This window comes from Emys orbicularis, chromosome 13, assembly GCF_028017835.1.
Source record: "Emys orbicularis isolate rEmyOrb1 chromosome 13, rEmyOrb1.hap1, whole genome shotgun sequence".
Taxonomy (NCBI): Eukaryota; Metazoa; Chordata; order Testudines; family Emydidae; genus Emys; species Emys orbicularis.
In genome coordinates this window covers 50,689,746-50,713,035 of record NC_088695.1, presented here as the reverse complement: position 1 = coordinate 50,713,035, position 23,290 = coordinate 50,689,746, and the positions used below count along the sequence as shown (strand labels likewise).

General features: G+C 45.0%; 1 protein-coding gene across 1 annotated transcript in view; it reads left to right on the top strand.

Annotated features, from left to right (window-relative positions):
* The window catches only part of FASN (fatty acid synthase), a 59,499-nt gene that overhangs the window by 21,857 nt on the left and 14,352 nt on the right, over positions 1–23,290 (top strand). The window contains exons 14-35 of the mRNA XM_065416305.1: positions 482–597; positions 1,044–1,219; positions 1,540–1,731; positions 2,174–2,254; positions 2,355–2,540; positions 2,884–3,063; positions 3,315–3,518; positions 5,104–5,414; positions 5,556–5,942; positions 8,261–8,425; positions 8,647–8,765; positions 8,888–9,042; positions 9,503–9,706; positions 11,541–11,691; positions 12,448–12,626; positions 13,192–13,311; positions 13,462–13,584; positions 15,700–15,923; positions 16,236–16,437; positions 20,886–21,037; positions 21,904–21,995; positions 22,153–22,304. Of these exons, the coding sequence (XP_065272377.1) occupies positions 482–597; positions 1,044–1,219; positions 1,540–1,731; positions 2,174–2,254; positions 2,355–2,540; positions 2,884–3,063; positions 3,315–3,518; positions 5,104–5,414; positions 5,556–5,942; positions 8,261–8,425; positions 8,647–8,765; positions 8,888–9,042; positions 9,503–9,706; positions 11,541–11,691; positions 12,448–12,626; positions 13,192–13,311; positions 13,462–13,584; positions 15,700–15,923; positions 16,236–16,437; positions 20,886–21,037; positions 21,904–21,995; positions 22,153–22,304 (3,871 nt within the window). The remainder of the gene's footprint in view (positions 1–481; positions 598–1,043; positions 1,220–1,539; positions 1,732–2,173; positions 2,255–2,354; positions 2,541–2,883; positions 3,064–3,314; positions 3,519–5,103; positions 5,415–5,555; positions 5,943–8,260; positions 8,426–8,646; positions 8,766–8,887; positions 9,043–9,502; positions 9,707–11,540; positions 11,692–12,447; positions 12,627–13,191; positions 13,312–13,461; positions 13,585–15,699; positions 15,924–16,235; positions 16,438–20,885; positions 21,038–21,903; positions 21,996–22,152; positions 22,305–23,290) is intronic.

Here is a 23,290-nt window from a genome sequence, read left to right as displayed (position 1 = left end):
AGGGGGGGGGGGAGGGGGTGTTGAAAGCAGAAACCATGTATTTGGTGGTTGTTACTATTTCAAGCCGGGGGTGCTACCGCACTTGCAACTCAGGCATGCTGCACAACATGACCAAGCAAATGTGGTTGTTTTGCTTGTTACCACCTTCTCTTCTGCATTTCCTTGCTTTCTTTGTGTGTTTCTGTGGGATTTTAGTATGTTGGAGTGTGGGGATTGGTTGGTTGGTTTTTAGGGTTATTAGGTAAATTTTCTCCTTCTTATGCTTTTGACCCTGCTCAAGGGAACGTGTCCTCCTCCTTTTCTTCTCTCCCCTTCCCCTGGCCAAACAAATGTACTTGAACTTCAGACAAAAGACTTGATGTCCTAGCCAGAGAAGAAGTCTAAGATCCATAAAGAGAGAGAGCTGTAGGGCAGGGGCACCTCTAAGACCAGGAAATGACTGAATTCCTCTGACAATGATCTTTGATCTCTGCTTGATCAGGCTATCCTGAGGAGAAGTTTGAAACCAACCTGCACCATTCTACCTTTGATGAAGAGAGAGCACAAAAACAATCTGGAGTTCTTCCTGACACATGTTGGAAAGATCTACCTAACTGGGTAAGGAGCTGTTGAGAGCAGAGAGTTTGGGTCCCATCCTTTGGTATGTACCTTTTGAGAGGGATTGAGACAGCCCCTTAGCTACCCTGTAGAAGGATTTAGGGAACATGTCTGCTACAGTCATGTTGTTGCTATGAAGAGATGTCCCTCGGTCGGATCTAAGACTATTGCAAAGAAAATATACTGCTAGGGTTGGGGCAGATGCATTTTTCAAGAGAAGGAGATAAATTCTGAGGACTCCTGGAACTGGAGGTTAGACTACCTCCTGGATACAAGCATTGTGTCTCAGGGACTGCTGGTGCTATAATTACAAATCTGACTGTTGCTGATGTACTCTGGTGCTAGGTTTGCTGTTGGCCTTTCTCTAGGAATCCCACAGACTGTTATAACTTCTCACCACTGTCAGGGCTAAAATCACTAAATTTTCTTGACCTTTGTCTTTCCAGAATAAATGTTCTCTCAAATAATCTGTTCCCACTTGTTGAATATCCTGCCCCAGTGGGAACCCCATTAATATCTCCTTACATCTTGTGGGACCACAGCCAGACTTGGGACGTCCCAAAAGCTGAAGACTTTCCCACCGGCTCTGGGGGATCTTCATCAGCATCAATCTATAATATTGGTGCGTACCTGTCTTCCTCACTTCTATGTCAGTTTCTCTTGCCCACAAAATGGGAATATAAAGTCCTCTAAGCAGCATCACCAAAACCTTATATGAAGAGGGTGTGCTAACTTTGTGGCTGGAACTGCTCTTGAGGTTAGAAATGAAGTGATCTGAACAAAGCTGGGGGGTTGGCCTGGTTCAGAACAATAGAAGCTTTAAAGACCTCTATATGGCCAGGAGGGTTGTGAGGAAATTCCTGGAAATTCTTACCTTGCTCTGAAGTCTTCGCTTCCTGAGAGTTCTAAAAGAATTTTTGTTCTTTCTTGTTTAACTGGCAGATATGAATTCTGAATCCTCCGATTATTACTTGGTTGGTCACTGCATTGATGGCAGAGTCCTGTATCCAGCAACTGGGTACCTGGTGCTAGCCTGGCGAACTCTGGCACGGTCTCTGGGGATTATCATGGAACAAATGCCTGTTATTTTTGAAGAGGTTACAATCCATCAGGCAACAATCCTTTCCAAGAAAGGTGAGGGAGAGGTTGCATCTGGGATCTCAAGCCTGTATAGTAAAGATTGGGAAAGATGGGCAGAAGGGAAGAGTGCATGGCAGTGGGGAGGGAGAAGGAAACAAATACATTACATTCCACCTTACCCTGTTATACATCCTGAAGTGGGATATCATGTTGTCTCTGTTCCATGTTGTGTATAGTGGGGCAGAAGGTACTGTGAAGAAGTGGGCTGTAGCCCACGAAAGCTTATGCTCAAATAAATTTGTTAGTCTCTAAGGTGCCACAAGTACTCCTGTTCTTTTTGCGGATACAGACTAACACGGCTGCTACTCTGAAACCTGTGAAAAACAGGAGATTCCAGGGAATTTGGGACAGTTAGTGGAGGGAGTGCATGAGGAAGAACGTGGGATGGAAGGGTCTCCCTAACACACATTTCAGCAATCTCTGGGTTCGTTTGCAGGTTCAACACAGCTGGAGGTGAGACTTCTGCCTGCTTCCCACTGTTTTGAAGTGTCTGGGAATGGAAACCTGGCTGTAAGTGGTAAGTGGATAATTCTGGCTGTCCTGGCCTACTGTGAAGAATCCCATGCTGTATATGTCTGAACACTGACTGCTCTTGTTCTCTATATTGTGTACTTCAGGGAAAATTTGCCTTTTGGAAGAAACTGCTCTAAATAATTTCCGTAACCAGCAAGTTGACTTGGAGGCTCCACCAAACATGAAGCCCAAATTCAGTCTGTCCAAGGCAGATATTTACAAAGAACTGCGTCTGCGTGGTTATGATTATGGGCCAACGTTCCAGGGACTTTTAGAATCGAACAATGAAGGTGTGTCTTTCCTATAGAAAGATAATCAAGAAAGTTCTAAGACTAATGATGTGAATGAATGTGATCTGTTTATGAAAAGGACTGTATTTAAAGTGTCATGGAGTGGGGCGTGCCTATGTGCATGACAGAATAAGAATATTGTAACTGTATTGATGGAGCAGTGGGGAGGCTGGTCTCTCCTGGGCAGGGCAGGCATGCATTCCCAGGTATAGTTGTGTGGAGCAGAGCTTGTGCAGTCAATGAACAGAGATCTTATTTTTCTTATTTTATCTGTCTTTGAAGCAGATATTCTCCTATGTCTGCTGGGTGAAAGAGTACTGATGGGGCTTCTTCTCTTCCCTAGGTAACACAGGAAAAGTCCTGTGGAATGGGAACTGGGTAACTTTCCTTGACACCTTGCTGCAGATGATCATCTTGGGTGAGACAGGTCACAGCCTCCGCTTACCAACTAGAATACGCTCTGTGTGCATTGATCCGTCACTACACCAAGAGCGAGTGCACAAATACAAGGATGATACTGAAGGTAATGAATCCTCTTCCACAACTGGAATTTTCCCAGCTTCTTTATGGCTCTCCAGATGACCTGAAGCAGCTTCACCTGCCCAAAGTAGTAAGAGAAACTTGTAAGACCTATGGGTCTCCAAGCCACTCTGCTACTCCTTTTACTGTGTACTTTGACACAGGACCTACTCTCTCTGACCATATTAAGCACAGCAATGCCTCTTCATATGGCACTTTCAACATTTATCTGCATGTTCTCTTCTTGCCTTGCAGCTTTTGATGTCGTTGTTGACCGTTGCCTCGATAACATCATGGCAGGAGGTGTTCGGCTCTCTGGGCTCCATGCTACTGTGGCACCTCGGCGACAGCAGGAACAGATACCTCCAACTCTGGAAAAATTTTGCTTTGTGCCCTATGTTGAGAGTGATTGTTTGTCTTCAGAGGCCCATCTTCGTGCCCATTTGGAACATTGCAAAGGTAAAGGGATTTCAGTACTACAATAACATGATGATGAGCAGGCGTCAAGGGCTCTTTGTGAGGTGAGACTATGTACCTGCACAGCCTCTTGGAATCTTTGCCTGGAGAACAGCAAGGATCTGTCCCTGCTTCTACTGAGGCAGACAAGTCCAGACTACTTTAGCCTTGACAAGCACACTGTGGCTGTGATTCAGTCCACTGGCAAAAGCCAGTTGTGACCCATTGCAGCAGAAAGTCTTCCCAAAGCAGAGTCACAGTGGAACTGCTGCTGGGGGACCAACTGACTGACCAACCCAGCCCTTTGGGCACCAAGGAGATGGGCTGATTCAGCATTTCTCCAAGACATCCTCAACAGGCAGGGCTATGGAGTCCCAGCTGGAATTTTATGAGACTCTCAAAGTGGGGTGGAGGTGGGGGTATACTTCCCCTTCCCCAGGGTTGAATGTGTCAGTTGCTGCAGTTGTCCTTGAAGGTGCACAAGGATGTATATTAACCCTCAACACCTCTGGGAGGAGTCTAGCCCAATCGCTTTTCAAATATTGGCAGGAGACCTATTACAACCCATCTTAATGCAGATTTCCTTCTTGTGCCTGCAAAGAGGGTTAGGTGCATTTATTCATATGTTCTCACCTAAACCACAAACCTACTCTTCTGACCATAACCAAGGAGGGTACAGCTCCATGAGGTATTGAGCACAGGTGTTGGAACTGTTTATACTTTTTGTTCCTGGAGAAATCTACTGAGGATACTCATAGTATAGTAGACTATTAAGGGGTGGCATGGAGACCCAGGGAGGACAACCCCACCCATTCTCCTGGAATATTTCTACAAAAGGCAAAACCTTGTTCTTCAGGAATATTTCTGAGCCCCGGGGAAGGTGTTCCTGGCATGGATGATCTAGCAGCGTCCAGAGACCGTGATCTTTTGTCTTCCGGGCAAGGAAACTGATCTGATATTCAATTTGTTGGTGGAATTTTTAGCAAGAGTCTCTGGGAGCTCCTAGAAGTTCTTGCCAGGACTTCCCTGATTTTGCATCCTTCTCCTCTCTCCCCTTCCTTACTCTAACTTAGTCTCTGTCTCCGTAACCCTGAGTGGCCCCCCCACCCCAAAAGAATCTCCCAAAACAAAGGAATTTATTTTATATATGATTTGTTTGATTTACTTAAACGAACATGTGGCACAAACATGCCACATATCTGTCATGAGCTCTACCCCTGTCTTAACCCCAGTCACTAAGGGGTCACATCTGTGGGGGTTTTGTCTCTTGGACTGTCTTACTATGTGTCTGTACGGAGCCTACCCCAATGAGCCCTATCCTGATTGGCTGCTACCACAATACAAATCAGCAATAATAATGAGCTCCTGTTTGGAAATGGTTTATGTAACTGGGTTGTATGGATTACATACTTGGGCTACACAGTAACCAAGACCCATGGCTAACATTTGTGGAAAGCCATGAGTGATGCTGTCCTCCAGCAGTTCTGCTTGCTATTGCTTATTTGGAGAAGGAATCCTCTACAGGACTGGAAGAAGAGGAAGAGCTGTGTAAGGAACTGATTTTTTTTCTCCTCCTCCTGTGCTCTAGGTCTGATTTGCAAATTACAGGAGAAGGTAGCATTCCATGGAGTCAAACTGGCCATCCCAGGGCTAGAGACAGTGGGGGCCTTTGGAGAGACTGGGTCCATGCAGAAGGGCCTCCTCCACATCCTTGCTGAAATCTGCCGCCTGGAACTGAATGGAAACCTGTATTCAGAGCTAGAACAGATTGTTACTCGAGAGAAGATGCATCTCCAGGATGATCCCCTACTCAATGCCTTGCTAGATTCTCCTGAGCTGAAGGCTTGTGTGGATATAGCACTGGAGAACAGTACCAGTCACAGGATGAAGATAGTGGAGGTTAGTTGGGGCCCTAGGATGAGAAACTATAGACTGAATCTCTAAGAGGCTTTGAAATCTCGACAGTTTTTCTTCTCTCGTCATAATGTGCTAACGATGTCCAGGATTTTCATCTTATTCCCTCTGTTTCGTTCCTTGCAGGCTCTGGCAGGAGATGGACGTCTGTTCTCTCGTGTTACTGGTCTCTTAAATACTCAGCCCATGCTACAACTGGACTACACTGCCACTGACCGAGCCCCAGAGATCCTTTCAGTCAATGAAAGCCAGCTGCAGGAAACTGGTGTTTCCATTGCCCAGTGGGATCCTATCAGCCCTCCTCCTGGACACCTGACCAGTGCTGACCTGCTGGTGTGCAACTGCTCAGTGAGCATTTTTGGGAACCCAGCAGAGATTCTCTCCAACTTGGCAGCCACGGTGAAAGAAGGAGGGTTTGTTTTACTGCACACCCTTCTCAAAGGAGAAACGCTTGGAGAAATCATCAGTTTCCTTACAACTCCAGATCTTCAGCAGAGAGGCCTCTTGGCTCAGGTAAACAATTGGCTTTCCAGACTCTTTTGATGTTTCCTCTACAGTTAGCCCTAGACTCCACTTTGTTGCATACAGAATCTCAGGCAGTTCATTTCATTGAATGGCTGCTCCATCCTATCTTGTCCCTTCTCAGGAATGTATAGAAATATTCCTAGTCAGCAGAGACTAGTTCTGAATCCATCTGTGTTGCAAAAGTAGGGAAGTCAATTCAGGTGAGTTTAGATCAGAATTCCTTTCATAATGTATTTCAGGTGACCAGTTTTAGTACATATGGATCTCCATATAAAAACATACTCCATCTGCAAACTAGTTGTTCTAGTCTGTTTGCTGTATTATCATGGGGGCTCTGAGTTAAAGGTACATTTGTTCTATTTTCTTCCTGCTCTGGAAATGCTGAAGGCAATGGGTTCTGCATCTGGGAAAATGAGAATGTGTCTCAATGCTTTGCAGTAACTCCACTGTCTAACCTCAGGGTGTGTCTGATGGGCTCCAGAGAGAGCCATGGACAAGAAGAGTATCCTTATAGCACAGCCAGGCCTTAACGAATTACAGTAGCTGTTTACATGGTGTGTGTGTGTCTCTCTCTCTCTCTCTCTCTCTCTCTCCTTGTGGGGTTCCAAAATGCTTCATAAATACAGGAAGATCCTTTATCCAGTCCTGATGCTTGAATGGAACATAGCAGCTCTACTCAGTAGTACTACACAACACTTCTTTTTAGGGCAGGAAGTGAAAAAGAATACTATAACCCATTGAAACGGCAAATGGAAATAAGGGAGGTAAATATAATCCCTGGAGTTGGAATGTAGCTGAGACACTGATTCTTACAGCCTGACTCTCTTGCAAAAAGTCCTCTGAGATGATTAATGAGCATGAGCTTTTGCTATGCATTTTACCCAAGGGTGAGGGAATGGTGCAAGCTCAGAACCTTCTTTACTGAAAGATCAGACTTTTGCACAGCAATGTTTTTGTCAACCAGCAATATAAAATGTGAATCTGTTGAGTTTATAACCCAATTCTCTCCTACAATTACGGGAGGTCTGTCTTGATAGTAACAAATTCACTGAGTAAGATCCTTCCCTCGTGTATACTATCAATCCTACTGAAATTAATAGTGCACCATTGGATGTAAAGTGAATGCAGAATTTGGCCTGTTGCAATCACTAGACTTCAGTAATTTTTTTTCTAAACACTTAATAAAAGGAGGTATTATGATATCAAAGTTACTCAATTGCCCTTGTGCCTTTTATAAATTGCTTTTCCCCCCTGTTGATTTATACCTTCCTTTAGGTCTTTTATCCTGTCAGAATCTTAGGGTGGCAAAAATTAAGTGCCATAGCTGAGTGACACCTGGTACCTGATATCTTTGAAAGAAAATGTGGCTTTCCCAAGTGACACTCTTGCATGAATTAAAGTACTCTTGAAACTTTTGAATGTTTTTTTCTGTTTCCAGTCCCTTTCATGCTCACGTTAGACTGTACTGTAGACGTGTACGTGCCTCTGGACCTGTCGCATACAGCTGAAGAGCATTTCATTTTCCTCCTCTTTTGCTGCAATGTCACTTGCTTCTTGAAAATGTTGTGTCCACTCTACTTTTGTTGTTGTTAAATCTTTAACTTACTTATGACAACCAGAAGTGCTGAAAAGAGAACTCTATATTTCTTGGCCCCAGTCTCCTGACCTAGGTCAGTAACCCCTAAATCCAGTCGTCATTGTTTATAAGCAGCATTACTCTTGCTAGGCAGAGAGCCACCACAGTCCTCATTATTCTCAAGGAGAGATCTCTAACTTCTACAACTTATGTATTTTGGAACCTCTTGATTGTATAGTCTTTGAGATGTGACCTAATATTTAATTCCATTAGTCTGCTAAGTTGGGCGTGTCCAAAGTGTGTGTAGCAGGTCTCAGATAGTTGCAATATCATCTTTATGTTCTGTGTTTCACAGCACCTAGCACAACAAGGTACTAGTCCATGATTAGGGTTCTTTGGCACGATGGTAATACAAATAAAAATGAATATCTTTGACGATTTGGGGAGCTGCTGAGGTGGAAGTAGTGACTTGTTGTGACTATTAGAAGTCCTGTGTAAAACTCGACAGTAGTCTTACCATAGTTAGTATTTATCAAACTGACCTGGGGAGGAAATAACCAAGTTGATGCATAGGATCTCTGGCAAAAGCTTACCCCGTGTATAGAAAGAGGAGGATAGGACCAGCTGATGACTTCCATTGAGGACATGTTGCACACAGTAGAAGTCTAGTTTGCAATTCTAATCTTTCCTGACTATTTGCCAATAATTTTCATCTTTCTTGGTTTGGCAGGCAGAATGGGAGGATTTATTTGGGAAGACCTTGTTGAATTTGGTTGCTGTGAAGAGATCGTTTTTTGGTTCAGCCATCTTCCTGTGCCGACAGCAGGCTTCTGCCAAGATCCCTATTTTCCTGCCTGTAGAGGAGACCCATTACAAGTGGGTGGAATCTTTAAAGGTGAGAATTCCTGTGTATGAAATTGGCTACATGTCTCTCCTATTTCCAGGCCTTTCATACAGTAGACAAGAAGCCTTGAAAACAGGGTGTCTATGCTTCACAGAGCTCTTTCCCTGTGTATAGGGAAACCAGAGAGTTTCTTTCAAACCATCTCTTATGGAAATAAGAGCCCTTTCCTTTTCTGTGAAGCCTAATCAACCTGGCTGGGATTTCTCTTGTAGGTGATCTTAGCTGATCCATCTGAGCAGCCTGTGTGGCTGACTGCTACCAGCTGTGGGAATTCAGGAATTGTGGGAATGGTGAACTGTCTACGCCAGGAACCAGGGGGCCACAGGATCAGGTACAAAAATGCAATATTTAGTCACAATTGGAGAGGAGACGATCTTCCATCAGTTTCTTCAACACATGACAGGGAAGCAAGTAAAATGACAAATGTGGATTGAATATTTGTTTTCTCTCTAGATGCCTGTTTGTTTCCAACCTGAATTCCTCCTTGGCCATCCCTCCCACAAGCCCTTCTGCCAGGGAGATGCAGAAAATCCTACAGGGAGACCTGGTGATGAATGTGTATCGTGATGGAAAGTGGGGCTCCTTCAGACACTTTCTGTTGCAGCAAGGTGACTTTTATGATCCGGGCCTGATGGTCATTTGGCAGCATTTCCTCCCACAGGTCTTAGAGTGAGATTTGAGGAGGTACTTTTCTTTTATCTTTTATTGGCCCAAGGAATTACTCCTCTGATGTACTGGTACCTTTGGGCAATTACTATCCCAATTCCATGACAGGACAGTGCCATGTGCCAATGTCACCAGGTAGAATGAACTATTTTGTAGTGTTCAGGTGAGATTACAGGGAGAGGAAGGTCTTTGGTGGGGTGAATGGGAGGAACTGGCTAACTATCAATGGAAAATTTCCCCTCACCCACGTGTGGCTCCCATGCCTTGTCTGTCCCATAGTATGCATGCTATCCTTGCTGTACAAGGAACCTCTTCCATCAAATGAAATGTCTATGCCATGTTAATGTGTGTAAAGATCTCTCCCCTCAGAGAAGTCACTGGCTTTTCCTTGTTCTCCTGCAGCCCAGCCTGAGGAGTTGACAAACTATGCTTATGTGAATGTGCTGACTCGTGGGGACCTCTCATCCCTTCGCTGGATTGCCTCTCCGCTTCGCCATTTCCACACCACCAATCCCAACATTCAACTCTGCAGGGTCTATTACGCATCTCTTAATTTCCGTGACATTATGCTGGCTACAGGGAAGCTCTCTCCGGATGCTATCCCAGGTGAATTGGGGAGATTGGGCAGTTTCCACAACTAAAATTATGTAAATAAGTTTCCAAGTGTGACGAGAACGTTCCAGTTTTACCAGCACACTAGCTGTTAATCAGCCTTTTTTTCTTTGCTTATGCAAGATTGATATTTGAAAATAAGAGGTATTGTCTAAAAATAGAAATGGGTGCCAGGAACTCCTGAGTGCTACTGCAGTGCCAATACCATTTGGCATTTATATAGTATTTAATTAATTTAATGCTCACAGCTCACGTATGAGGTGAGTATTACTCCTTTTCAGAAAATGAGAAACTGAGTTGGAGGTGAAGTGACTTGCCCAAAACCCCAAAAGGTGTCCGTTTAAGACAGGGGCAGGCAAACTACGTCCCGTGGGCCGGATCCGGCCCCTCAGGGCTTTGGATCCGGACCGCGGGATTGCCCCCCATGGCGCCACAGGCTCCCCGCCGCTTTCAGAAGCAGCCGGCTCCACTTCCATGGGGCCCCCGGGCGGGGGGTAGCGGGCTCCGTGCATTGCCCTTGCCTCCAGGCACCGCCTCCTGCAGCTCCCATTGGCCGGGAACAGGAAACCGCGGCCAGTGGGAGCTTCAGGGGAGGTACCTGGAGTCGCGGCAATGGCAGCGCACGCGGAGCCTTCTGCTGCCCCCCCCCCCCCCCCCCCAGGGGCCGTAGTGCTTCCTGAAGTGGCGCAGGGCTGGGGACAGGGCAGGCATGCAGGGAGCATGCCCTGGCCCCGGTGCGCGCCGCTGCCACCCCAGCGCCGCTTTAGGTAAGTGGTGCTGGGCCAGAGCCCAAACCCCGCCAGCATTCCGCCCCCCAACTGTCTGCCCTGAGCCCCCTCATACACCCCGCACCCACCTGCATCCCAACCCCCTGCCCTGAGCTCCCTGCTGCACCCCTGTGCATCCCAACCCCCTGCCCTGAGCCCCCTGCCGCACCCCGCACCCCTCCTTTGCCCTGAGCCCCTTCCTGCACACCGCGCCCCTGCCCCAGCCCAGCATACAATTTCCTCACCCAGATGTGGCCCTCGGCCCAAAAAGTTTGCCCACCCCTGGTTTAAGAACTAAGATTAGAATCTGGGAGTTCCTAGCTAACAGTCCTCCACTCATGCTGTAGATAGACTGCCTCTTTGGCCTTGGGCAAATCACTTCAGCACTCTGTGCCTTGGTTTCCCCACCTGTAAAATGGAGCTAATATACTCTTACCTCACAGGGAGTTGAGAATTAATATTTTGTCTGTAAAGCAGTTTTGAAGCTGTGAAGAACTAAAGTAGTGTTGGTGGCGGTTGGTTGTTAGCTGACTTAACTAGAGAGTGTCCCCAACTCAGTCTAGCCACCCTGTCTATTCTTTGCCTAAATCAGAGTCTTAGTGTGAATCCTTCTTGTCTATAGATCAAGTGACTGAATTCCAGCATCCCCAAAGGACCTAATGTTTGTTTGATGGTTTTTTTTCAGAGATGAGGGAAAAGATCCTGCAAACAAGATGAGATTTCAATGAAGTTTCTCAAAAGAAAGCTAGAAGCTAAAACGATAGCATTGAGAATAGAAATTGAAATTTGTGGTGTTCAGCTTTTCCTAGAGTTGTGACTGGCAGTGCTTCTCAGCTTTCTGGGGAGTTTGTAGGAAGAGAAAATAAACCACTGTGCTTAATGAGCTATGCAAGCAGGAAGCTAATTTCAGGATTTGGAAATGTTTTCTCTGGAGCTGGGGAGAGAGAAAGATGAGGGGAACTCCAATCACAACTTCAGAGAGATCGTCCTTGTTGGTGAATATTTTACCCAAAGGATTTTACAGGAGCAATTTAATTGCAATAATTCTATCCCTTTCTCAGGTAACTGGGCTCTGCAGCAGTGCATGCTGGGAATGGAATTCTCAGGACGGGACCCCACTGGAAAAAGGGTGATGGGATTGCTCCCAGCAAAAGGGCTGGCTACAGTGGTGGACTCTGACAAGAGGTTTTTGTGGGAGGTGCCAGAGAACTGGTAGGTCTCTTTATTTTGTTTTTCCCACATGTTGATAAGGCTATACCCTGCAGTTGCCTGAATGAAACTGAAGTCTCATTTGGGGATGATTACAGGGTGTCTTGTATCGACTTCCTTGACTGGCCTGTGCTGTTTGCATTCTATACATCAGTTTTCCCACAGACACTGGAGTCATGTACCTTGGTATCTGTCACTACGATAGCTAAGCACCATTATTGATCTATAGTAGATTCTGCTCTTTGCCTCTCTCTGCTTCAGTAGCTTGGGTGTATCTACACTGGGGGGAAGGTTTAGTTTTGACTATCTGTTATTGAAAGCTTTTGCCAAAAAGGTGAGACTTGCAGTATGCTCTTAAAACAGTTAAGTAAGCTGGGCTCAGTTTTACCTGCTCTGGTAGACTGGCTTACAGTTGAAGGCCCTCCACCAAGAATATTTTGTCTTTGTTGTAATGGCTTCACCCTGGGCACTGCTAGCTGCATTGTGCCAGAAGAGTCTAGCTGTTTCAGTGGGTGTGAATAGAGAGATGTAGTCAGACCCTAAACTACTAAGGACCTTTTCAAGGAACAAGAGTGGGGCCTTCAGTTGGCAGTGAAGGTTAACTGGGAGTCAGTGCAGACTATGCATGTATTCCCATTAAAGAGGCACAGTGCTGCATTTTTGTACAAATTGGAGAGTCTGTGTGGTCTCCACCCTCCATTCCAGATACAGGGGGTTGCTTCTTCCAGTACTGAAAATTCTTTATTTTCCTTTCTTTAGGTCTCTGGAGGAGGCAGCCTCAGTGCCTGTGGTCTATGCCACTGCTTATTATGCTTTGGTTGTTCGAGGTGGTATGAAGAAGGGAGAGAGTGTACTCATTCACTCCGGCTCGGGGGGTGTGGGCCAGGCAGCCATTGCTATTGCGCTGAGCATGGGCTGCCGTGTCTTTGCTACTGTAGGTAAGTAATGAAGTCCCATTTCTGTGACTCACCTTCTGCACAGTTTCCTACCAGTTTATATTAATCTTGACCCCAGGTTTCTAATTCAGCTGTTGGCCACATGACAAAATCTGCCCCTTTCTCCCTGCCACAGACAAATGCATACACATGCACAAACACCCTTACCTCTGCATGGAGCATCACTGTCTTCATTTAACTAGTGTAAATCGAGAGTGACTCCAACAAAGTCACAGTTACAAGGGTATGAGAAGAAAATAAGGCCCTGAATCTTTAGATACAGTAGCTTCGCTGAAATGTGACCAAAGAAAGTGTATGACTTGGTTTGTCCCTCGCTGTAATAAAGCCATCATTAACTTGCTAACAGGAACAAGGCAGTAGCTATAAACCTACCTTTGTCAGAGGTGTAAAGTCCCAGAGCTCTATTACAGGTGTCTGAGAGCTCCTCTGAGTTGCATCCTAGCCCTGTCCTGTTAGCAGAGGTTTCAGCAGAAGGCAGTGGAATGTATGATGTATGAGCCAAGGAGTGCTGGTGTCTCAGGAAAATAAAATGCTCCTCTGTTGTCAGGTTCTGTTGAGAAACGCGAGTATCTCCAAACAAGATTCCCTCAGCTGGATGCCAACAGCTTTGCCAGCTCCAGAAATACCTCCTTTGAGCAACATGTACTGCGGGTCACCAATGGGAAAGGTGAGTCCAAGGAATAGTGGATGCCAGAAGGGTTGCAGAGTTAGAAAGATCATGGCTAGAACTGGTTGGATAGATAAGGAAAAGTCACTGAGAGTGTCCGATTCTCTGCCAGGAAAGAGCGTGCTAAATGCTGTTACTGCTTTCTTGTAGGGGTCAACCTGGTATTAAACTCCCTGGCAGAAGAAAAGCTCCAGGCCAGTCTACGTTGCCTTGCTAGACACGGACGCTTCTTGGAAATAGGCAAATATGATCTGTCTAACAACAGCCCACTTGGTAAGATATATGGCATCAGGAAACATCTATTCTTAGCTGGACTATATCCATATCCCACAATATGAACATTGTCAGAGCTTTAAAAGGTGTGTGTGTGTGTGTGTGTGTGTGTGTGTGTGTGTGTACCAAGCAAAACCATTAACTTTGCAATGATACATTCATCACTGATAATTTATCAGTTTTTTCCAACAAGTACCTTCATGCAAACTCCTGTGCTGTGATTCTTGCATGGGAGAAGCTCCCCATAAATATGTGTAAAGCCACAAAGTTATCCTTCTTAAAGTCTCTTTTTAAAACGAACCTATGCCATAATGCCTACAAAACACTTGACAGTGATTAGGCCACTCGTGTGATATGACCATCGCTTATTACACAGTCCTAATTATCTCTGTACAGTGTAGCTCCCCTGTATGTTTGTATCCATTTACCTCTAATCATTATATTTGGATTGTAAGCTCTTTAGGGCAGGGACTTTCTATTCATCACATGTTTGTACAGGGCCTACCACAATAAGCCCCAATCAGGGCCCTCTAGGCATTACTGCAATACTAACAATAAAAAACAGGTTTATAACTAGGACAGAGTTGGTGTGTATGTGTTAGGTCAAGTCTTAACATCATCCTTAATGATCTTGAAGATCATTATAAACTGTAAGTAACATGTTAATGAAACTTACTGATGATGTTAAATTAGGAGGCGCTGCAAACACAAATGAGGACAGAAATGATGCAAAGGGGCCTAGAGACATTAGAAACATGGCAGAAAATAACAATGTGATTCAGCTTGGAAAAATGAAGCTAATACATCTGGGGTGAGTGGGAATCAAATGCTGCTACTCCAGTGGGAGGGAAAATCCTGGGAAGCCGTAATGCAAAAAGAGACTTGACATAGGTTAGCAATATGATATGGCAACAAAAAGATGATGAAATTTTGGGCTGCATAGCAAAGACATCACAGAGCAAGGAGGTGATGGAGCTGTTGTGTTGATCACACCTGGAATATTCCATTCAGTTCTGGGCATCTCATTGCTACAAAGATAAAGCCAAATTGGCTGGATCTCCAAGAACAGCAACTGAAGTGGTCATGGGGCTGTAGGAACTGACGTGAGGAAAAAGATCTGTTTAGCTTGGTTAAATGATTTACACTGTCCATGTGTGTCAGGGATAGAACTGATGATGGAGAGGAATTACTTAGGACTATAGCATAGAGTATACCCATTAGGAAAAGGGAAACCTAGAGTAACTATTCAGAAAAACTTCCTGGTGGTGGGTTGTATTAGGCTGTGGAATAGTTGCTTACAGGAAGTTGTGGCAGCCCCATTGCTTGGGTCTTTTAAAACTTGTCAAGACAAAGAACTAGAAAGTGTCCAACAGGGAAGAATCCACTGTAGAGATGGATAGGAAGATTAATAGTGCTTTTACTTCTGTACATTCTATTATTCAGCTCTCATTAGTTGCTTCTACTCTCAAGATAACTGATCAGCCATTTATAGTTTGTCCTGATGAAATAGTGCTTGTAACTAATATCCTTGCCAGTGACTTGTATGTGGAGCTTCTGGTGAACTAGTCTCTCTTCTTTGCAGAGCACCCTTGCTCATGTAGTGTTAATTAAGCTGAGTAGATTTTAGCTCTTAGGGCTTGGCTTCACTACAGGGAGATCAACGCTGCTGCAATTGATGCAGCGAGGTCGATTTAGCAGGTTTAGTGAAGATGCAGCAAGGTCAGTTTAGCGGGTTTAAATCAACGCTCTCTGGTCGACCTTGGTACTCCACCTCTCCGAGAAGAGTAAGAGAAGTCTCGACCGGAGAGCATCTCCCGTCAACGCAGAGCAGTGAAGACATTGGGGTAAGTCGACCTAAGCTATGTCGACTCCAGCTACACTATTCATGTAGCTGGAATGGCATAACTTAGGTCTGCTTACCCCGGTAGTGAAGACAAGCCCTTAGAAAAATAACTGGTTTATTAACTTTTCCCCTGTTGCCTCGTGACTGTTATGCCCTATACTCATATATCACTGACTAGCATGGAGATAAACAAATGGTTTTGGAAGCTAAGAAATTTAATTTGACAAGAAACTGCAAGCAGTATGGTGTGCTAACCATGTTGCTTCCTCTAGGAATGGCCCTTTTTCTGAAGAATGTAGCATTTCATGGAATACTGCTAGATGCCATATTTGAAGAGGGAAACCAGGAGTGGGAGGAAGTGTCAGACCTGCTGAAGATGGGTATAAGAGATGGTGTGGTAAAACCCCTGAGGACTACGATCTTCAACAGAGAGGAGGTAGAAGCTGCCTTTAGGTTCATGGCACAAGGAAAACACATTGGCAAAGTTATGATCAAGGTAATGACACACCTGTAGGCCTTGGCTTCTCTACATCTGTCATCCTGACCCAGGAATCCTGTGTGTATGAACTGCATACAAAAAAACGGGTCATGTGTAGTGAGGTTGAAATTCCCCAACTAGAGCAGCATAGCTGGGAAGGAGAGAAAGAAGGGATCTGTCCATTTAGTGAGGGGAATTAACCCCATCGCTCACAATATTGCCAACTCAGCCAGTTGACACATCTAATACTCTAGAGCCCTTGGTTCTGGATCCAAAGAGCTATGACATATTTCCTCTCTTACTTAATTGTTGTTGTCTGACTGTTGGAAGGTCCATGAGGAAGAGAAGGAATTTCCTGTGAGGGAGACTGAGGCTGTCAGACTCTCTGCCATCTCACGAACTTCCTGCCCACCTACAAAGTCCTACATCATCACAGGCGGCCTAGGCGGCTTTGGGCTGGAATTGGCTCAGTGGCTGGTTGAGAGAGGCGCTCAGAAGCTTGTACTGACCTCTCGTTCTGGCATACGATCTGGTAAGTGGATAATTTAAAATAAGGGGTGGGGAGAATGGAGACCAGGAGTTGTGGTCTCATGATTGTGCCCGTGGTTGATGTTTCAGATTGTAGTCTGCAAATGAAAATTGAGGCAACGTAGAGCTCAGTTCCCATGTCCCTCTGATCATCCAGTTTCCTGGAACACCACGCTGTCCCATCTGGTTCCTTTCCCTCTCCCTTTAAACGTGCTATAGTCTCCAGTATTCCAAGAGAAATCTCTTGACCCAACCTCCTTTTCCATCTACTACATCATCTCTCGCCTTTCCTTTGCCTTTGAATTTCTTCAGTGGATTTTCTCCTTTTGCTGCCTATGCTGCCTTTCTTATCCTCTCACATATTACATAAAAACAGACATACTGGGTCAGACCAAAAGTCCATCTAGCCCAGTATCCTGTCTTCCAACAGTGGCCAATGCCAGGTGCCCCAGAGGGAATGAACAGGTAGGTAATCATCCATTACCAATGATCCATTCCCTGTCGCCCATTCCCAACTTCTGGCAAACAGAGGCTAGGACCACCATCCCTGCTCATCCTGCCTAATAGCTATTGAATTTATCTAGTTCTTTTTTGAACCCTTTTATAGTCTTGGTCTTCACAATATCCTCTGGCAAAGAGTTCCACAGGTCGACTCTGCATTGTGTGAAGAAATGCTTCATTTTGTTTGTTTTTAAACCTGCTGCCTATTAATTTCATTTGGTGACCCCCTAGTTCTTGTGTTATGAGAAGGAGTAAATAACATTTTCTTATTTATTTTCTCCACGCCAGTCATGATTTTATAGACCTCAATCATATCCCCCATTATTCGTCTCTTTTCCAAGCTGAAAAGTCCCAGTCTTATTAATCTCTTCTCATACGGAAGCTGTTCCATACCCCTAATAATTTTTGTTGCCTTTTTCTGAATCTTTTCCAATTCCAGTATATCTTTTTTGAGATGGGGCGATCACATCTGCATGCAGTATTCAAGATGTGGGCATACCATGGATTTATATAGAGGCAATATGATATTTTCCGTCTTATTATCTGTCCCTTTCTTAATGATTCTCAACATTCTGTTCGCTTTTTGACTGCCACTGCTCATTGAGTTTTGTGTTCAGAGAACTATCCACAATGACGCCAAGATCTTTCTTGAGTGGTAACAGCTAATTTAGACCCCATCGTTTTATATGTATAGTTGGGATTATCTTTTCCAATGTGCATTACTTTGCATTTATCAACATTGAATTTCATCTGCCATTTGTTGCCCAGTCATCCAGTTTTGAGAGATCCTTTTGTAGTTCTTTGCAGTCTGCCTGGGACGTAACTATCTTCAGTAATTTTGTATCATCTGCAAATTTTGCCACCTCACTGTTTACCCCCTTTTCCAGATCATTTATGAATATGATGAATAGGACTGGTCCCAGTACAGACCCCTGGGGGACACCACTATTTACCTCTCTCCATTCTGAAAACTGACCATTTATTCCTACCCTTTGTTTCCTGTATTTTAACCAGTTACCAATCCATGAGAGGATCTTCCCTCTTATCCCATGACAGCTTACTTTGCTTAAGAGCCTTTGGTGAGGAACCTTGTCAAAGGCTTTCTGAAAATCTAAGTACACTATATTCACTGGATCACCCTTGTCCACGTGCTTGTTGACCCCCTCAAAGAATTCTAGCAGATTGGTGAGGCATGATTTCTCTTTACAAAAACCATGTTGACTCTTCCCCAACAAATTATTTTCATCTATGTGTCTGACAATTTTGTTCTGGACTATAGTTTCAACCAGTTTGTCTGGTACTGAAGTCACGCTTACTGGCCTGTAGTTGCCAAGATCACCACTGGAGCCCTTTTTAAAAAATGGCGTCACATTAGCTAGCCTCCAGTCATTTGGAACAGAAGCTGATTTAAATGATAGGTTACAGACTACAGTTAGTAGTTCGGCAATTTCACATTTGAGTTCCTTCAGAACTCTTGGATGAATACCATCTGGTCCTGGTGACTTATTACTGTTTAGTTTATCAATTTGTTCTAAAACCTCCTCTAATGACACCTCAATCTTGGACAGTTTCTCAGATTTGTCACCTAAAAAGAATGGCTCAGGTTTTGGAATCTCCCTCACATCCTCAGCTATGAAGACCGATGCAAAGAATTCATTTAGCTTCTCCGCAGTGGCCTTATCGTCCTAGAGTGCTCCTTTAACATCTCGATTGTCCTGTGGCCCACTGGTTGTTTAGTAGGAAGCCTGCTTCTGATCTACTTAAAAAGGGTGCCCTGTACAATCTGGCTTCTACCTTTCCACTCTACTGAAACGGTCCTTACTCAAGTCCCCAATGACTCCTTCTTTTACAAAGTCTCCCTGTCCTCCTCCTAGAGATTCTCATCCTCTTAGTTTCAAAGACTCTGCATCTTCCCTCTCCAACCATTATTCAGGGATAGTGACCCTCAAGCTCTTTGTCTTGTCCCCTCCCCGGAGAGCTGTCATTGGTCTTTTTTTCCCCTCTAGCTCATATCCCTGTGTGACATTACCCAATAATTAAATGACTCAGATCTGCCTCACTGCCTCATCCACAATTGTCTTTGACCTGTGTTCCTCTGTCCTGACACCATCTCAGGCTCAACATGAGAAAAACTACTACTTTTTCTATTTCCATTGGCAAATCCACTATCATGCATGTTCTGCAGGCATGCAAAGCTTGGTGGCATTTGACTCCCCACCTCAGTCCTCCAACTTTGATGTCGCTAACTCCTGCCAACTTCTGCATTCCAAAATCTATCCATTCCTTTCTATCCCACTGCCTTAAATCTTGTCCAACTTTTCATCTCTCACCTTAATTACTGCACCCTTTTTCTTTCTTCCACCTCCTTCACTCTTGCCTTCCTTTTCCTGATCTGTCCAAAGTGCTACTATGAAAATAATCCACCCTGCCTGCTGATCTGATCATGTCTATCCCCTCTTCAAATCCCTTCACTGCTGCAGCAAACTTTGTCCCCGCTTTCAATCGTATATAACTTTGTTCCTGCCTACCTCTTGTCATGGAGTCCCCAGGCGATGCTCTGGAACTGCTCCCCGCAAAGCCAGTCAGGACTTTGGGGAGCCTCCTCTCCCTCGGAGCAGACCGTCTTCAGGGCAAGAAGCTCACACGTCTTCACCTCCTGGGTCTGATCTTGGAGCATTCAGCATATGCCCCTCCGTGCACTTCCCACAGCGAGTCCGCCCAGGCGGGGTCCTGGGGAAGCCAGAGGTCCTGTATGCACCCCCACTTTGCAGTCAGACGTGACTCTTAGCCAGCCAGTAAAACAGAGGTTTATTAGATGACAGGAACACGGTCTAAAACAGAGCTTGTAGGTACAGCAAACCGAATCCCTCAGCTGGGTCCATCCTGGGGGGCAGTGAGCTAGACACCCCCATCTGCCCTCACTCCTAGTCCCCAGCTAGCTCCAAACTGAAAACCCCCTCCAGCCCCTCCTTCTCTGGGCTTTGTCTTGTTCCTGGGCCAGGAGGTCACCTGATGTCTTTGTTCACCTTTAGCTATTTCCTTGCAGGGGAGAAGGGCCCTGTCCATTTGTTGCTAGGAGATAGAGTGTCAGTGATTTATGCACACTGGCCTTTATCCCACCACCTAGAGACTTAAGAGATGCATAGGGGAAACTGAGGCACCCACACAGTATTCAGAGGAAACATTAAGAACAGTCCCACTTCGTCACACCTCTCTTCTCATCCTTTGTTCACAACTCCTCCTTCATTTCCTTCTCTCACTGTCCTCTCCATGTCATCTTTCATATGGCTCCCTCTCCCTATCCAGTAGAACTCTCTTCCTGACCTGTTACCCCTGGCCTTCATTCTCTCGTTTGCAAAGCCTCGCCTTTATGGGACCATATCATCTTATGTCTGCAAAGCACCAGGCATGTTTTTGGCTCTATATAAAGTCAAATCTACAGCCTTGCCCAGAGAAAGAGCACACACTGTTACCAGTGAGTCCAGACCTGAAACATGGAAGAGCTTTCATGCAAAGGCCACAATGAAAGTTGCTAGATTCCTTTTCAGGGACCTTATTTCCTGTGAGCTATGGCTACACTATACCACAAGAAAAGCCTTCCGCATTTTAAATACCATCTCCATCCAACATGCTCCGCATTTAAAAGAGGGAGTATTGTCTTCATCTTAAAGATAGGGATACAGGAGCACCAAGTTACATGTCTTGGGTCACACTGTGAACTGATGGCAGTTGGGGAAAAGAACTCTGAATCTGTCGTCTGTCTAACCATTAGTGAACACTGAATCAGTCTGCAACCACAAGTTGCAGTTCTAATGCTTTAGTTTAAATGCTGCTGTTTGTCTTAGGGTAAGTATGAACTGAGTACATAACTGAGACGTGCAGGAAGCGGAGCTTCACCAGGGCATAGTGTCTGGAATAATGAATCTCAAACTAGACTCTCTCTTTTTGCAGGTTACCAAGCTAAACGAGTCAGAGAGTGGAAGGAGATGGGAGTCCAGGTCCTGGTGTCCACCAGTGATGTTGGGACTTTAGAAGGAACACAGCACTTGATAGAAGAAGCTTCACAGCTTGGACCAGTTGGAGGCATCTTCAACTTGGCGATGGTGAGTGACAAAAATGCTTGGGACTCAAAGGACAGAGCAGCTGCAAAAGTGCCTTCTGCATTGATCATATGGGGCCAAGTCACCAGGGGGACAGCTCAGGCAACCTTTTTGTCTTTCAAAGTGCAGTTGGCCTGGATAGGCTTGGTAACATGAAGTTGTTGTCCTTTCACTTCCTCAGTCTGGTCTCTTGTTTCCCAGGCTAGTAGCACTACAGAGACAGTATGTTCAGCTCCTAGTGACCCTTGGGGCCCAAAAAAGGCCTATCCTGCACTTTCTAGTTAAGGAAGACCATCGCAGTAGGCGTCCTGGAGAGACCAGGAGAACATGAAGACTTCTTGTTGAGGCTGGTAGGGCCTTACCGTCTTCAGCTAAGAGATTCTATTGTTCTTAGTAATATTTCAGCTTAAACGTGTAAAAACGTACGTGGTGTTCCCTTTCTGTGCCTCTCCAGCATCTCTGTATAGAGCATCAGAGGGGTAGTCGTGTTAGTCTGGATCTGTAAAAAGCAGCAAAGAGTCTGTGGCACCGTATAGACTAACAAATGTATTGGAGCATAAGCTTTCGTGGGTGAATACCCACTTTGTCAGACGCATGTAATAGAAATTTCCAGAGGCAGGTATAAATAGGCAGGCAAGAATCAGTCTAGAGATAATGAGGTTAGTTCAATCAGGGAGGATGAGGCCCTCTTCTGTTCAGAGCAACATTCAGAACACATGTTTCTGGGAGCTCTTAGCTGGGTCTCTTGTTCCAGAACTTAATGGAGAATCTGTTTGTGCATATTTTTGAGGTTGAAATTGCAGCATGGTTAGACTCCCCCTGAGCAGAGACTGGAGAGATGTTGACGTTGCTTCTTCTATCTCCTGCAGGTCCTTAAAGATGCTATGCTAGAGAATCAGTCTCCAGAATTCTTCCATGATGTCAGCAAACCCAAGTATGCAGGCACCCTTCATCTAGACTGGTAGGTGTCATAGGAGGGATAAATGTGGGGTGTTTAAATGGGGCTGGAGGCCAATAACATTCAGAAGGGTCTCAACTTGTTATTGTAACAAGAGAGGGGAATGATCCTTTTAAAACAAGTTGTTAATTAGTATCATTTTCTTCTATTCTATTCCTAGGGTGAGTCGTGAAAAGTGTCCAGACCTGGATTATTTTGTTGCTTTCTCCTCTATAAGCTGTGGAAGAGGAAATGTTGGGCAGAGTAACTATGGTTTTGCCAACTCTACCATGGAGCGCATCTGTGAGCAGCGACGGCATGATGGGCTCCCAGGTAACAATGCAGGGCCTCTTCTACAGATAATGCCCACTCCATCAACAACCAGAAGAAAATGAATACCAAGATAGCTCATGCACTTCTCTGGAGCAAGCATGAATGCTCAGAGCTCCCTCCTCCTCCCCCCTCGTTCTCTGGCTCATGCACATGCGCACACACTCCCTTTGTTCTCTGTGGATTGTCAATCAGCATAGAATCATAGAAACGTAGGACTGGAAGGGTCCTTGATGGGTCATCTAGACCTATCCCCTGCACTGAGACAGGATTAAATATTATCTGGACCATTCCTGACAGGTGTTTGTCTAACCTGTTCTTAACCTCCAATGATGGGGATTCCATAACCTCGCTACGTAATTTATTCCAGTGCTTAACTACTGTTACAGTTAAGTATCAGAGGGGTAGCCGTGTTAGTCTGGATCTGTAAAAAGCTACAGAGGGTCCTGTGGCACCTTTAAGACTAACAGATGTATTGGAGCATAAGCTTTCGTGGGTGAATGCATCCGACGAAGTGGGCATTCACCCACGAAAGCTTATGCTCCAATACATGTTAGTCTTAAACTCTCTGTTGCTTGTTACAGTTAAATCTCCCTTGCTGCAATTGAAGCCCAGTACTTGAAGACTGTTATCATGTCCCTCTTCAGTCTTTTCTTCTCCAGACTAAACCAAATTTTTGAATCTTTTTTTCTCGTAGATCATGTTTTCTAGACCTTTAATCAGTTTTGTTACTCTCCTCTGGACTTTCTCCTTTGTCCACATATTTCCCAAAGTCTGGTACCCAGAACTGGACACAGTACTCCAACTGAGGCCTAATGAGTGCGGAGTAGAGTGGAAGAATTACTTCTTGTGTCTGGCTTACAACATTCCTGTTAATACATCCCAGAATGATGTTTGCTTTTTTTCCTACAGTATTACATTGTTGACTCATATTTAGTTTATCCACAATAACTCCCCAATCTCTTTTAACAGTACTGTTTCTTAGTCAG